The sequence below is a fragment of the Pelmatolapia mariae genome, linkage group LG7, assembly GCF_036321145.2.
Source record: "Pelmatolapia mariae isolate MD_Pm_ZW linkage group LG7, Pm_UMD_F_2, whole genome shotgun sequence".
NCBI classification, from domain to species: Eukaryota; Metazoa; Chordata; class Actinopteri; order Cichliformes; family Cichlidae; genus Pelmatolapia; species Pelmatolapia mariae.
This window is the reverse complement of record NC_086233.1, coordinates 54,185,686-54,199,642: the sequence shown is the minus strand read 5'-3', so window position 1 is coordinate 54,199,642 and position 13,957 is coordinate 54,185,686. Positions and strand designations below refer to the sequence as shown.

Sequence of the window (13,957 nt, the reverse complement as noted above, 5' to 3'; positions counted from 1 at the left end):
TTTGAGGACAATCAAGGGACTATCGCATTGGCAAAGAATCCTGTTAACAGACAGAGGTGTAAACATATCGATATCAAGTATCATTTTGTAAGATCAACAGTTAATGCTGGAAATTTGATGTTGGAATATTGTTCGACAGGTCTGATGGTGGCTGATGTTATGACAAAGCCAGCAACAAAGGGGAAGTTATTGCAGTTCCAGAAATATATGTTCGGAGTGTAAACAAATAGTAAGGAAAAACTGTTTCTTTGAAATGTATGTAAAACTGACGTGAGTGCAAGTGGGGGTGTTGAGTTAATTATAAGGTATGCCCTCACTGTCATTTGTTATGCTTTTATTTTGTAAGGATGCTTCCTGTTATGCACGGAGTATGCGCGAGTTAATAAAACAATGGCACCCTTTTCGGTGTAAGTGTTCCGGTGAAAGCCGATGCCCCACGTGTGATTATTCCTCCGTCTAGATATTAAGTATCTTCAATATTCATGCAGATTCCGCTGGAAGACCCGTCTCTGCTAACAGTCGTGTTTTGTCACCATCGGTCTGGACACATTACTCTAATCTGATATTCCATTCTCAGCAAATGAAATGAAACACAATTTTTATTTTATTGGTGTGGCGCTGTTTCTGAAGTTAAAATGTCCAGTTGTAATTGGAGATTTTAAATGAAACATGAAACACATATTCACATGAAAATATCTGGTAGTATTTCCTAAATGTATATTAAACTGCAAAGCGTTGGAAAGAGATCATCAAATGTCGTGTAGCTCTGATCATTTTTGGCTCGATACACTAGGTGGAAGCAGCGATTTCTAATCCAAGGTACCTCAACCAAAGAAGAAGCTGAGAGGCGAGCGATCCTTTCTAACTAACGGTGAGCAAAGTCCTAACAAATCAAGCCACGTTTTAATTCTTTTAGAAATCAGAGAAGGTGTATTTCAAGATATTCTGAAACACACCCGGATTTTTTAAATGAAATAGGCTGGCGGAAACCACCGGTGGTTTGAATGGTTTTCTAAGTCTAGCTATTTGGCTAACATAGCTAGCATAGTAACCATAGTAACTATGATACCGGTTGCCGAATACTGTAGTTAAAGCTACAGTAAGGTTGTCGATTCGTGCTAAGAAACTCTTATTTGTGGTTTTTATGGTCTTGGCAGATGAAGAACAGCAGTTAAAAAAAGAATCTCCGACGATTACATTTTATAGAGCGGAACTGAATATACTCCGCCCCAATCAGTAAAGCTAATTGTGCTAGGCTTTTGAGCAAGTGCACCTCATGGACGTTTTCGTCCTCCAGAAATTAACAATTTTCCCTATAATCGGATATCCCTAAATCCGATATCCATCATAAGTCCTGTCTAGAGTAAAGTATGCCTGCCTCGTCTCGAGACTCTGGAAGTGTTGCGCTGCAGTGGAGGTCCTGGGAGGGGGGTGGAGCCGAGACGTCTATGATTAGTCAGAGAGAAGAACTCTTCTGCTTATTTTGACGATATTGATGGCCCACAGTATCAACATGTAGATTATAATGTATAAAATACATAAAACCCACTGAAAACACATAATAATACAAGTCATATATCGACATTTCTAACAAGATACAGAGATTTGTGTGCGTCAGATTTGATTTATTAGGTAAATTCCTCTTGAACCTAATTTTTATTTTTCTACAGCACAGCTTTTCCTGGTTCAGTGTTACGTACAGTTCAAATGACGTGTGTGACACATATAAATGAGTTCCCTGCTGTACACTGCAGGCAGTGAGTCTGTTTTACTTATTTGAAAAAGATCTGAGGATTTTCCTGTTATTTCTGCCCATTTGTTAAACTATAATCTCTGTTTCATTAAGTAAATGGGTTCTCTCCGAGAAAAAAAAAACGTGGTTTGCATACTATATATTTATTGCCATGCTTTAATAATTAATGTTGTTTAACGGAAAAATATTCACTAAGCATTGTTGTTATAGATATTGTTCAGTACAGTATGGTTCAATAGCTTTTGGGTAAACAGTTTTCTAGTGTGGAAACCAATAGATCTGTAAACCACAATAATATTTCTCTACTCTCTAGCCTACATAATTTATCATAGATTTGATTTTCTTACTTTGCTTGTAAGGATCTATCACATTGCCAAGATTTCTGTGATCCTCAGAAAAGCTGGATTTGGATTTCCTTTGAAATGCCGTCTCCAAACCCTCAACTACACTAATTTTGGTTTTTTGTCATTACATGATCAGTCAAAGTCAAACCTCGATTTCCTTTGAACCCTCTCTAACCCAGTGTGGCTCCTGTTTCCACATATATAGAAAAGACAAGCAGCCACGCCTCTGAGTCAGATATTGTTAACATTCTTCATCATCATTACTGCTTTCTCACTTAGGCAGGATCTAACAGTGTCTACAGTTATGCCCTCGCATTGCTTCTCTAAGCAGTCAGGTCAACTTCCAACCCATGAAGTCCTAGATCCCTTAATTAAATCATGGCCCGCCAGCCATCCCAAGTCTACCAACCATATATCTGATTTGGCAGTCGAGACCTGTCTAGTTAATTGTCTCTATATCCTCTGAAAGGCTTTTAAGTGTCTGCCAAGCACAGGCAGCCATGGTAGATTTATCCTGACACCTTTCCTACACTGCATGCAACACTAATGTTTAAATACCGCTTTACAGCGAGCCAGTATGTTGTGTGTAAATCCAAATAGTGTTTTAATTAGGAGGGTTCATGTTTAAAAATAAAAATACTGGGTTTGTATATATTATGTATTTATTTATTGCAGGTCACAGTTTAAATTCTGACTTTTTAAAATTTCAGCCTGTGCTCATTCCTGGGAGAAAGGATGCCGCCATTGGGGCACTTGCACATGGAACATGTCCTGCAGGCAGTCAGTGTCTTGGAGGCGGTCATCCTTCGCAGTTTTGGCCCTGAAGGAGGACAGGTGCTGTTCACACGAGACACAGGACAGGCAATGTTGAGCCGCAGTGGGACACGCATTCTCACGGCACTACATCTGGAGCATCCGTTGGCCAGGTTAACAGTCAGACATTTTAATGATTATACATTTTTCTAGGTTTAACTCCTTGGTGACGTGTTTGTGTGTTCCTCATTTTAGGATGGTGGTGGAGTGTGTCTGGAAGCATAGCTCTGCAACAGGCGATGGATCCAAAACCTTTATCCTGCTGCTGGCATCATTGCTACGGTTGATTCATGCAGCAGCCAGCAAGGCGTCTAATGTGTCTCACTCTTATAGCTCAACAAAAGCAGCAGAGGCTGCCACTGCCAGACACTTGGCTGACAAACTGCTAGCATTTGGGTTGAAGGAGTTGGATGAGCTCATTGCTACGGGAGTGGTCCCTTATGGAGGCTGCATTTCGTGGGAAGATTTCACTGTAGAAGCACAAACGCCGTCTCTCACAAACAATCTCTGTGTTCAAAAGCTGCTAAGATCATTTTTTCACACACGCTGTGGTTACACGCACTGTGACTTCAGTAGTCACCTAACATGTGAGCTGCTCAGTCACTGGAAGTTTAAAAATCAACTACCTTCATTCTCTCTGCAGCTTGTAAGCAACTACTTCCCTGCCCTCCATACACCTGTGTCGGGCTTTCCTGTCCGCTCTTCACGTTTAATCGAGGGGCAGGTAATCCACAGGGACTTTGCCACGCCACCGCTTAAGACTGACCACCAGCCAGTTAAAGCTGTAGTTCTCACTGGGTCACTGCAACCAACATTGCTCAGCACAGGAGACGTGCTTGAGTTGGGATATGGAGGCAGAATGAAGGAGGAGAGAAGTATTTTACACTTTAGCTCCTGGATGGAAAGCTCACTGCAGGGTGTTATTGCGAAGCTGCAGACTTTGGGTGTTTGTGTGCTTCTGTCTGCAGTAAAACAGTCTGCTGCTGTCCTGGCTTTAGCCACACAGGCAGAGATGTGCCTTGTGGAGTGTGTCAGTGAAGATGAACTTTCTCTGTTTTCCCAGCTAAGTGGAACTACCCCAATCTGGGACTGTTCGATGATTGAATCAGAGCACGTAGCCACACTGGCTTTTTGCCGGCCGATACAGCTCGGAGCCCACAGGTATTAAAAACACACTTCGTCTTGAGTAATGTAGTGTACACGTATAATGTTATAGATAGCAACAGGAAGTTAAGCATTATCTGTAACCTCCAAAACAGGAGTTAATGCTGTTTTGTTTATTTTACTGTATGGGTTTTGTCTCTTCCACAGGTATGTCCATGTGGCTTTCCAGGACTCAGAAGAAAGAATCACCATCAAACCCTGCAGTCTGATCATCTGTGCCCCAGGGGAAGGACAGATTGAACAGTATGCATGTGCTTTACAAGATGCCATTTGCATGCTACTTAGAACTTGGGAACCCATGCATGCAGCTGCAACCACAACATCAAAGAGTACCCTGCAGTCGCATAAAAGCGCATCTTTACATACAGACAATCTGACCGAGCAAACCACATACAGATCCACCGCTATACAGCCCATTCAAAAGTGTGTGTTAAAGCCAGGCTGTGTTATATCTGCTGGTGGGTTATTTGAGCTTCTCTTACACTATGCCCTCCTACAACATGGACATAGTTGCTCAGTTTCTCCTGACCTAAATATAGATGCTTCTGTTTCCCAGCTCTTGGCAAATGCCCTACTGAGCGTGCCTCAAAAGATTTACTCTCACAGTCCGCACCATTTCCTGGAGTCTCAAAGAAGGGTCATAAGTTTTGTAAGTAAGTTTCCAAATTATTCCCACCCTCTTAGCCTTGTATATAAACGAGAAAATACTATAAGCCCTATACAGGCCGAAGGGCCTCTGGGGGATGGTAAACTAAGCTTGCATTGTTGTAGAGAGGGTGACAAATTGTCAAAAGTTTCAGAGTTGGACCTGGGCCTTGAATCTGTCTCCTGTAAATACCAGCTACTGCTTGCTGTATTGCAGTGTGTCGCAAGTCTCCTTAAGGTGGACACTATCCTGCCTACACACACTGCTTTACACACACAGTCGCGTAGACTCGCCAGGACTTCCTGGGAGGGTACAGAGGACGAAGGTGAGGACTGAGATTGTGTCTTAGTTAAGATAAAAGCCATAAACATATTTTCTCTCAGTGCTCCCTCATGTCGAAGATGGAGTAAATACTGAGCACTTTAATACATTTTTGGCACAGTGATTTTCCTATACCCACAAGATATATCCAACTATCTGTCCATTCTCTTCCACTTATCCTTGTCAGGGTCACGGGGGAACTGGAGCCTGTCCCAGCTACCATAACGCAAGAGGCAGGGTACACCCTGAACAGGTCGCCAGTCTGTTGCAGGGCTAACACATAGAGACAGACAACCATTCACACTTACATTCAAACCTATGGACAGTTTAGAATGATCAATTAACCTAACCCCGCTAACTGCATGTCTTGACTGCATGACTGTGGGAGGAAGCCGGAGAAAATGCAGAGAACCCCTGCAAACACAAGGAGAACATACAAAATCCACACAGAAAGGCCCCGGCCAGGTGGTGGCAACTCAGGAACATCTTATTGTGAGGCAACCAGTGCTAATCACCTTGCCACCGTGTATATTTTGTTCCAATGAAATATATTTTTATTGCAAGTCACAGATGGTATTTTCAGTTTTATGACCATGTTGTGGTTGGTTGCAGTTTCTGTGGCAGTAAAATGTTAAAGTGGTCTATAGCATCCTGTCCTGAATCAAGGCAAGGTCTGGCAGTAAAAAAGAAGGCATAAAACACTGTTGTGATACGGAATGTGCAGTTGCTAAATATTTTTATCTGTTGCAAACCTTCCAAGCGAGAATGTGTTAATGCCTTTTTTTTCTCAGTATTATTCATATTCATAGATTTTCTCTAAAATTTCTCCTCCTTTTCTATTTTCCTGGCCTATTCCCTTGCTAGTTTGTCCCTTACACAAACAGTTTCAATACAGATCACCTCAAAAAAATACACAGTCCTTTTTTATAATCAGTGTTATCTCCAAAAAACGACTGAGGCATTTAGAAGGGCAACACCCGGCTGTCAACAACCAAATCATAGCATGCTTCCTTGTGCTGTAATCAGAGGAACACAAACTCTATTTACTTCTATACTCGCCTCTTTTTAGATGGAAACTGTGAGTCATTCAGACATTAACTAGTCATACTGTTTACCGTAACTACCGTGTCATTAGTTTTGAAGACAAAAATTTTCCATAAAATATTTGTAACAGCACAATTAAGAAACAAAGACACTTCTTGTCTTTGTTTGTGTTCTAAGAGAGTCAGTCAGCTGATAGCTGCCAATATCAAAGAAGGGGAAGCTGAGGGAGTTTTCCCAATGTTTTTTTTTCTTTTTCCTACTGCGAAAAAGGAAACAAGCTTGAGTGTAGCTGTCATTGTTGTCAGTCCTATGGAGACACCTACGCACGTCTAACTCTTGCAGCATGCTGTATCGTGAGCAGCTAAATCTAAAGTGTAAATAAGGCTCAGTCTAACAGTGAATCAGTGTGACTCTTAAATTTTCATTGTAGTTATGAATCTTACCAAGTGACCTAAGAACAGGTGCAGTTAAATGTTCTCCAACTTGTTTACTATTACAGTGTATGGGAATAATTGCAGGTCATATTATTTTATGGTCCACTTTTATTTCTCTATTTAAATGCTCCCTTGCTGGCAAGTTTTATTTTCCTATACTGAATTGTTTATATTTTCTCTATAAATAAACCTTATGATTATTACAGTAAACTCATAGTCGACTCAGTACATTTTAGTTTATTTGGCGCTTATTGTTAAATTTTGTCTCTGTGAAACAGTGCATATGATATAAATCAATCTCTGTAAACTGAAGAGAACACTGCAAAATGCATCGTCAAACTGCACGTAAAAATATAAACAGCTAACATTAGAAATCTTACAAATACAAAAAGGAAAACATTTACAAACACAAATCAGGATAAGGACCAGGAACAAATCAAATGTCATGAAAATAAAGGAATCAAGATGCTACTCTAGCACCAAGCTGGTTAAAGTTAACAGCTCGGTATTCAGCTGGCTACTCATCACCTTAATGTTACTTAAGAAGTTGCATGAAAAAAGGAACTGTAAAACTGCTGCGGCTGTGTTGTGCAGAAGTGTTTGCTTTTTTGTTTTTTTTAAATATCTGGACCATGTTCTTGCTTGTAGATGACCCCAAGTGACAGCAATAGAAATGTTATCAGTATACAATAGTATCATGTTTTGTTTAGATAATTAGCTGTTCACACACTAATTTCAGTCAAATCACCACAAAAGTACACATTTCTTTTTTCTACACTGCCACTGAATAACAGATGACACCCATTTTATAATTGGGCCTTATAACCACATAACAGCTATCTAGTCCAGGAAAGTGGGCCTAAGCATCAGCAGCACAGATAAGGCTGACGTATAATGCAATCAGAAATATGTGCACCCAGCCTAAGCTTAGGTTATCCCCCCTTTAACGAGCAGTGTTTCTACTGGCAGTGGAGAGTCTTAGGACTCTAGGAATGACATCATGCAACATTAATGAGGACTTCGAGAGGGTTTCACACCACCTCCCTGGACCTCCTGATGGCGCAGCACAGGAGCATGCTAAAGATCATCCCAAACACCTGTAAGAAAGAGTGGTACAAGTTTTGAGCTCATTTCTGGACTGTCCTCATTCAGCACAGTAGCATTAAGAGTTAAACCAATCACGCACTCACCATAATGACCCCGATGGTGATGCCTACTCCTCCTATGATGTGCAATTTGGAGTTAAACACCTCTTCAATGGCATCAGGGCAGCTCTGCAAAAGATAGTAATGACTTCTTTGAGCTTTCTGAGCATGACTTGTGGGATGGTACACATAAAAGACAGCCTGAGGGCATGTGGGCTCCTGTAAACCACCGTTGCTATAGTAACACTGCAAAGAGACTGGGGGATTGCTCTGCAAAGGGAAGACTGACAGACTTATGACACACATCGGGCCATGATTATGCATTTGATTTACGGTAATTGCCACAGATCTCAGAGAGATGAAGCATGCCAGCATGCCTCTTGATTTCTCCATTCTCCATCTCTATCCACACGCACACACACACGCACGCACACACACACACAGGATAGTCATACCTTAGTAATGAGCTCCTCCAGCAGCTCTCCCTTTGGACAAGTTTCTTGGTTTGTTTCCTGTAACCTCCCATTTGGACCACAACAGTTCAGCTGTAAACATATATGAACATATGTTGTAAATGAACATGATGACCATGAATGCAGATGAAAAAAAAAAAACAGAGACAGAATTTAACTTTGCTTTACTGGGCTGATTTTATTTTATTTTTTTTTACCTGATTTTTATTTCTGAGAAAAATGAGGTCCACATAAGAGGACATTCATTTTAAATTTCGATAGAACAGTGGCAGTATAATGTCCTTGTCAGTGGATATCAGGCCCTATGTAGAGCAAAAGTTAGTATTTTGGCCTACACAACCCAAAATGTGATGTCCACATATGTGGACGCCAGGTCCTAGGAGGTTAAACATAGTCACCGTGGCATCACCAAATGGTTTGTGGACTCATTTTGGTTTTTGATACTGTACACGTGTACTACAGTGAGCTGTCAATTAAAAAGTATTCCACACTAAAGTACACCCTGGGCTGACATTTATGTTATTCTTATTTTTTTAAATTAACATCATGCTCTTCTCATATACACTTATGGACTATCTGAGGAATCACTCATTGTTGGTCATTAGATAGAATGGAGGTTTAAGGCTTCATTTTGGAGACCATGTCCATCCTTTTTATACAGATCATCCTCTCTCTTAATAGCTTTTGTGACACGTGTTAATGCAGACATTAAGCCTGAGATACAGCATGTTAAGATGTGAGACTTAGAAAAGGTGGTAGATGTGTTGTTATCACTAGATACAAGTTTTCCTCGTACTACCTGTATAATTTGTTGTGTGTAATCATCTCACAGTTTTAGCTTCACACATAGCAGCTGTTGTTTTGATCTTAGTAATTCTTATGAAGAATGGTAATACAAAAAAATCTGTCCTAGAAAACCAGTTTCACCTGGAAATAATAAACAACATTTATCTGACTCTACCGTAGGTGACAAATTTCTTTTGGATAAGATCAGAGTCGGCCTGAATTAGAAAGAGACTCACCTCAGCTTGAATCACCCGCAGTGTCTCTTTGAGGTGCTCGTCTCCATTTGACTTGTAGTTGTTGTACGTCTGTGTGTAAAATCCTGTGATATCATTCACCACCTGCAACACAGCAGTAAACCGAGAAACGATGATATAATATATGTCACAGAGACACATAAATCTCCAAACCCCTTTACTCAACTCGCTTTTTTGGATTTGGTTTGTATTTTTCTGATCTAGCAGTGTTTTCTCACATGGATTCCTGTAGTGTACTAGGTCTGTGTAAAGTGTTTTCAACCTGATAGTTAGCGTTGTAATTTGTTAAAATGTTACCTGGCTTTGGTTAGAAAATCCCCAGATTCCAGCAGCTACCTCAATGGCAAATATGATTAGCAGGAAGAAGAAGAACTGCAGAAAGAAAAAGACTAAATTAAACTCAGCTGACTGTTTGCTTCCAGGCATGCTTGCGCGCATGTCTTTTGCGCCCATGTATGAACACATAAGGTCAGTTGAGGGTAACCAAACCCAGTTTTCATTTACTCCTCCTCTTGAGAGATTTTATACGAGAAGAGAAGATTACGGCCAGACGGAGCGGGATGGTGGGAGCTAGTGCAGAGAAATCTAAGAGACTCTTCCGTGGCTTTCACACAGTTCAGTAAACAAAGATGAAGGCAGACATCTCATATCTTTTGAGTGAGCCCAAGGTTAGTCCGTAAAGCACACTTGTGACAGCGAGATAAAAAGTCCAAGTGCAGCTAAGTGAAATCACTAAGACAGTTTAAATTTTTACGTTAGTTAGATCAAAATTAGTTAATAGAATATGATGGTTATAAATATTATTAAGTGGTACAAACCGTTCCCAGCATACAGGGGGACTCCCGGATGGCACCACAACATCCCAGAAAGCCCACCACCATTATCAGTGCTCCAGCTGCTATTAGAATATATACACCTACACACACACAACATATCATGTGATATACAGAGAAGAATAAATAGCTTTTATATAAATAGCTATGATATAATAAACATTCCTGCATCTTACCTGTGTAAAACACATATGAAGAATCTGGTTCTTCAAACAAGCCTTTGGTCTTCTGGTCTAATCTTAGCCACAGTCCTATAGCTAATACAGCAGTGCCGGCGAGCTGCAACACACAAAAATATATGTCGTCACATACAACATATATTGCAATTTGGACCATGCAATTTGCATACTGTTTGCTCATTAAAAGTTGAGTCAAGAAGAAAACTCTTCCTACTCTGTCCTCTTCATGTCCATGCATGCATCATCCCCCGCTTGCCAACCTAATCAGCAAGCATTGGTTAACAATTATGCCTCGGAGTTTAAAACACCTCACTGACCAGCTGTTTCTCCTGGTTTCATCCTCACAGTTTCGCAGTACTTAAACAGAAATCTTCAAATATAATTTAATAAACAGTGCCTCGTTGCGGAATCTCCTCTTTCACAGTAATTATCTCTATTTGCCTACAAATCAATCAAAAAACACCTACAAATATTACAATTCAATACCTACACAGCTTCATGTTTCTAAAAAACAAAACAAAACAAATAGCCCAAAGTAAACTGAAACTGAACATGACACTTTTGATTCTTTAGCTCTGAGACAGATAACAGAGAAGGGAGCCTGCATGGTCACAGCTTGCACACATTCCTTTTAACATTTTCACTTAACGTGAACACGTAGTAGCAAGTTATTTGAAATATGTGAAGAAAGTATTCTAAAACTCAGAGTTTAGGACTTTAAAAACGTGTATACAAGGCCACTTACAAGCCTCAGGCAAAGATAGGTTGGTAAATGTTTAACTTTGAGAAGAAAGGTGGCACGCAGTTTTTTTTCAAAGCGTGGGAGTGTCACTTTGCCTTTTCTTCTCACGTTTTGACAAATGCTTGTTGTTTTGAATACTTTATGCCATATTGCTGCAGTTTTCCTGCATCCTTTAAAATATGTTAGCTAGTAGAAATTTGTTACAGAACTGTAACACAAGTTGAAACATTTCCCCTTTTCTTTATCGCTCACGCACACTCACAAACCACCAGATAAAATAATAATAATAATTAATTAATTAAAAAGTAAAATACACCTACCCAGAAGAAAAAGTTGAAGATGAACATGAGATATTTCACACATTTGATTCCCCCACCGAGAGCCATGTTGAGTCACTTTAAACAGTTCACCACTGTGACAAAGTAGTGCCTTTTTCCAGGAAGAAGCCAACGCAAAGGTAGTGGTAAGAGAGAGTGCCTTTCAGAGTCACCTGATTATGGAGGTAGGGAGTGGCCAAAGTAACTCTTCTCTTTCAACCTGTTGTTCCATGTATAGTTACAGGGTGTTATGATCTGGTAGATAGAGGGGTTGTGTCCAGGCATGTAAACGTTTCCTAAAATACCTGCTTGACGACACATTTAATCCTCTGGTATCTGAACTCGTACCTACAGTGAATGGGTCGACTTTTGCTTCCCATTACACCTACAGCTTCTGCTGCACCCAGAAGTGGTTTTTGATCCAGTCCAAGCAAAATTTGCGAACTCTGCTCTGTGTGCACTGACACAAAAGCTGCACTCAGCTGTGATCCTGGTTAGTTTCTATCTCAGAAGGGAAGTATCTTTGTTTAAATGAGGATGCTAGTTATAAGGAAGCGTCCCTGTGTGTTGACAGATCCTGCTGATTAAGAGTTATACTGTAATTTATAATGTATTGTTTTCATAAAGCTTCTCCATTTCGAAACATTTGTGAATTTTAAAAAGTGATTATAATGACCTATTTTCATCAATCTTATTAACACTCAAAACTAGTTTAGTTATTTTATTTCTCTCTCACACGTAGCGTTCACATGCTGTGGGAAATCTGTCTGCCCTGTAATTAATGCTACACTTAGCTCTATGTATAGCATCGCAGATTACAAACGTGCATAAAAGGCAACACATCCATTTGAAACCACACGCACACATCCCACTCAAACACGCACAGCAAGACACACCCTGCGGGTGCGCAGGACAGCGGGACACACATAACCTACATGGGATATCTAGGATTCACGCACAAGCATGTGCGCGCGCACACCGCCAAGGAGACAGACTTCCATTAACAACTCTTTTAGGGGCGGAAGTGTTAATTACTTAATTTTGGGGCTATATCTCGGCCACAATAGGCCCCCTCCCCCTCATTGCAAGTATTAAAATGCCATGCGCGCAAACTCCAGAGTGTGGCTAGTCTGCGCGGTGGAACTGGGTCACTTGGCCACTGGGGATTATACTCCAGCCCGCACGGTCTCCACAAACATTGGGACACTTTGTGTTTAGTGGCAACGAGAGGCATAATTCATTCATGCGGCTGCTCAGAAAATAAGTAACAGACACACACCGTGAACACTCGGCACTATTCTGCATCTGGGACGTCTATACCGTGTAATTTCATTCACTATAGTAACCTGCGCTCACACGAATGCGCATGTTCCTACGCAAACCTCACACACGTTCGCACACCTACACGGACACACACACGTAGAAAAACAGGCAGGATGCACACGAGAATAAAATATTTTCTTGCTTCGGACTCACCCAGAACACCAGGTTAAAGGCAAACATCAGGTATTTGATGCACGTCTCACCCCCCGACAGTGCAGCCATGGTGGTACTTGAACTGTGGCTCACACTTGTACCGCTATCTCAAATTCAAGAGGAGAAGAGCCACTATATAACAGTCTGTATGCAGAATGAGGTTATTTGCCGAGGCGCCGGCGCTGACGCGCGTCGTGCAGAGCGCGCCTGTAGTGGTCCGCCCCCTCACGGCTGCACAGCCTCCTATGGCTCTTCTTCTTTCTGTCTTTATTCCTGAAAACTTTTGTTTACAATTTCTTCTTTATTTAATTATTTGACCAAAAACAAGTGGATATCGTCCTTTTAGTTATTTTCGGGGATTTTGTGGGATTTCCGGTGATGCAGGAGTGTTGACATCTCCACACGATTTTCGATTTATTCAGATTGCAGCCTGCACTTGCTTTTCAGTATAGTCTCGATGTGTGCCTTTCCTATGTACAACAGTGGGAACAGTACACTTAACAGCACCCTGCTGTGGGCATTTGAATGCAAGTTCCTGCAGGACTCTGGGCATTGCGATGACGTAATTCTCCAGGAATAAGGAAAGCGCGTTCACGGATTAAATATACTGTACATGAATGAACACTGTGCACGAGCAGGCTATGTGCTCGCCAGCAATATATAGCTCACAGACAGACTATAGGTTACACGCTCTCTAAACGCGATATGAAACAGGTAGCTTTGCAATTAAATGCATCACTTAGCATCTGTGAGGCATGAAGGCTGTACATTAGTCTGGTGTCTGAACAGTCCTGCTTCAGGGTATATCACGCTTAGATATACGTTTTACGGCCATTTTTAAGTGGGCAATGAATTAGCTACCATTTATAGATGATGTATACATTTTTGTTTTACCTAATGTTTGTATAACTTTATTAATTTAATTTAACAGCATAGCTGTGAAAGCGTCAACATCACTAGCCTGAAAAGTATGATGCCATTTGTCTACATTTAGCTTTTAATAATAAAGTGTCAGTTTTCATATCCGTAGTAGGACTGAATTATTTCACTGGCGGTTTATTAATAAGTAGAAAACCCACTTTAACCCTTTAAAGCCTGAGCTATGACATTATTTCCAGAAAATTATTGACATAGAAAAAATACATATAATTTTGCATATATTAGTTTTTATTTGATTATATTTGCTATATTTGTTTGTGTAGTTGGAAGGGGGGGGGGGGGTCTACAGGCTAA

The 13,957-nt window shown here is 40.7% G+C and overlaps 2 protein-coding genes across 2 annotated transcripts; one reads left to right on the top strand and one right to left on the bottom strand.

Moving 5' to 3' along the window:
- Positions 1 to 772: 772 nt before the first annotated feature.
- On the top strand, positions 773 to 6,645 carry bbs10 (Bardet-Biedl syndrome 10). The gene is made up of 5 exons (XM_063479729.1): positions 773 to 871; positions 2,808 to 3,023; positions 3,106 to 4,071; positions 4,222 to 5,045; positions 5,229 to 6,645. Exons 2-5 carry the CDS (start codon positions 2,833 to 2,835, stop codon positions 5,264 to 5,266), a joined length of 2,019 nt encoding a protein of 672 aa, XP_063335799.1. The 5' UTR covers positions 773 to 871; positions 2,808 to 2,832; the 3' UTR covers positions 5,267 to 6,645.
- Positions 6,646 to 6,740: 95 nt separating this feature from the next.
- On the bottom strand, positions 6,741 to 12,935 carry cd9a (CD9 molecule a). Its single transcript, XM_063479730.1, has 8 exons — positions 12,725 to 12,935; positions 10,187 to 10,289; positions 9,996 to 10,093; positions 9,475 to 9,549; positions 9,160 to 9,261; positions 8,120 to 8,209; positions 7,710 to 7,793; positions 6,741 to 7,616 (listed from the first exon to the last, which is right to left on the bottom strand). The coding sequence occupies exons 1-8, from the start codon at positions 12,791 to 12,793 to the stop codon at positions 7,551 to 7,553; spliced, it is 687 nt and encodes a 228-aa protein (XP_063335800.1). The 5' UTR covers positions 12,794 to 12,935; the 3' UTR covers positions 6,741 to 7,550.
- Positions 12,936 to 13,957: the final 1,022 nt, after the last annotated feature.

Coding starts and splice junctions, on each gene's coding strand:
- bbs10 (XM_063479729.1), top strand. CDS start 2,833: ATGCCGCCATTGGGGCACTTGCACATGGAACATGTCCTGCAGGCAGTC. Junction 3,024..3,105: donor CTGGAGCATCCGTTGGCCAG/GTTAACAGTCAG, acceptor TCCTCATTTTAG/GATGGTGGTGGAGTGTGTCT. Junction 4,072..4,221: donor ATACAGCTCGGAGCCCACAG/GTATTAAAAACA, acceptor TCTCTTCCACAG/GTATGTCCATGTGGCTTTCC.
- cd9a (XM_063479730.1), bottom strand. CDS start 12,793: ATGGCTGCACTGTCGGGGGGTGAGACGTGCATCAAATACCTGATGTTT. Junction 9,550..9,995: donor CCCCCTGTATGCTGGGAACG/GTTTGTACCACT, acceptor TTCTTTCTGCAG/TTCTTCTTCTTCCTGCTAAT. Junction 9,262..9,474: donor GATTTTCTAACCAAAGCCAG/GTAACATTTTAA, acceptor GCTGTGTTGCAG/GTGGTGAATGATATCACAGG.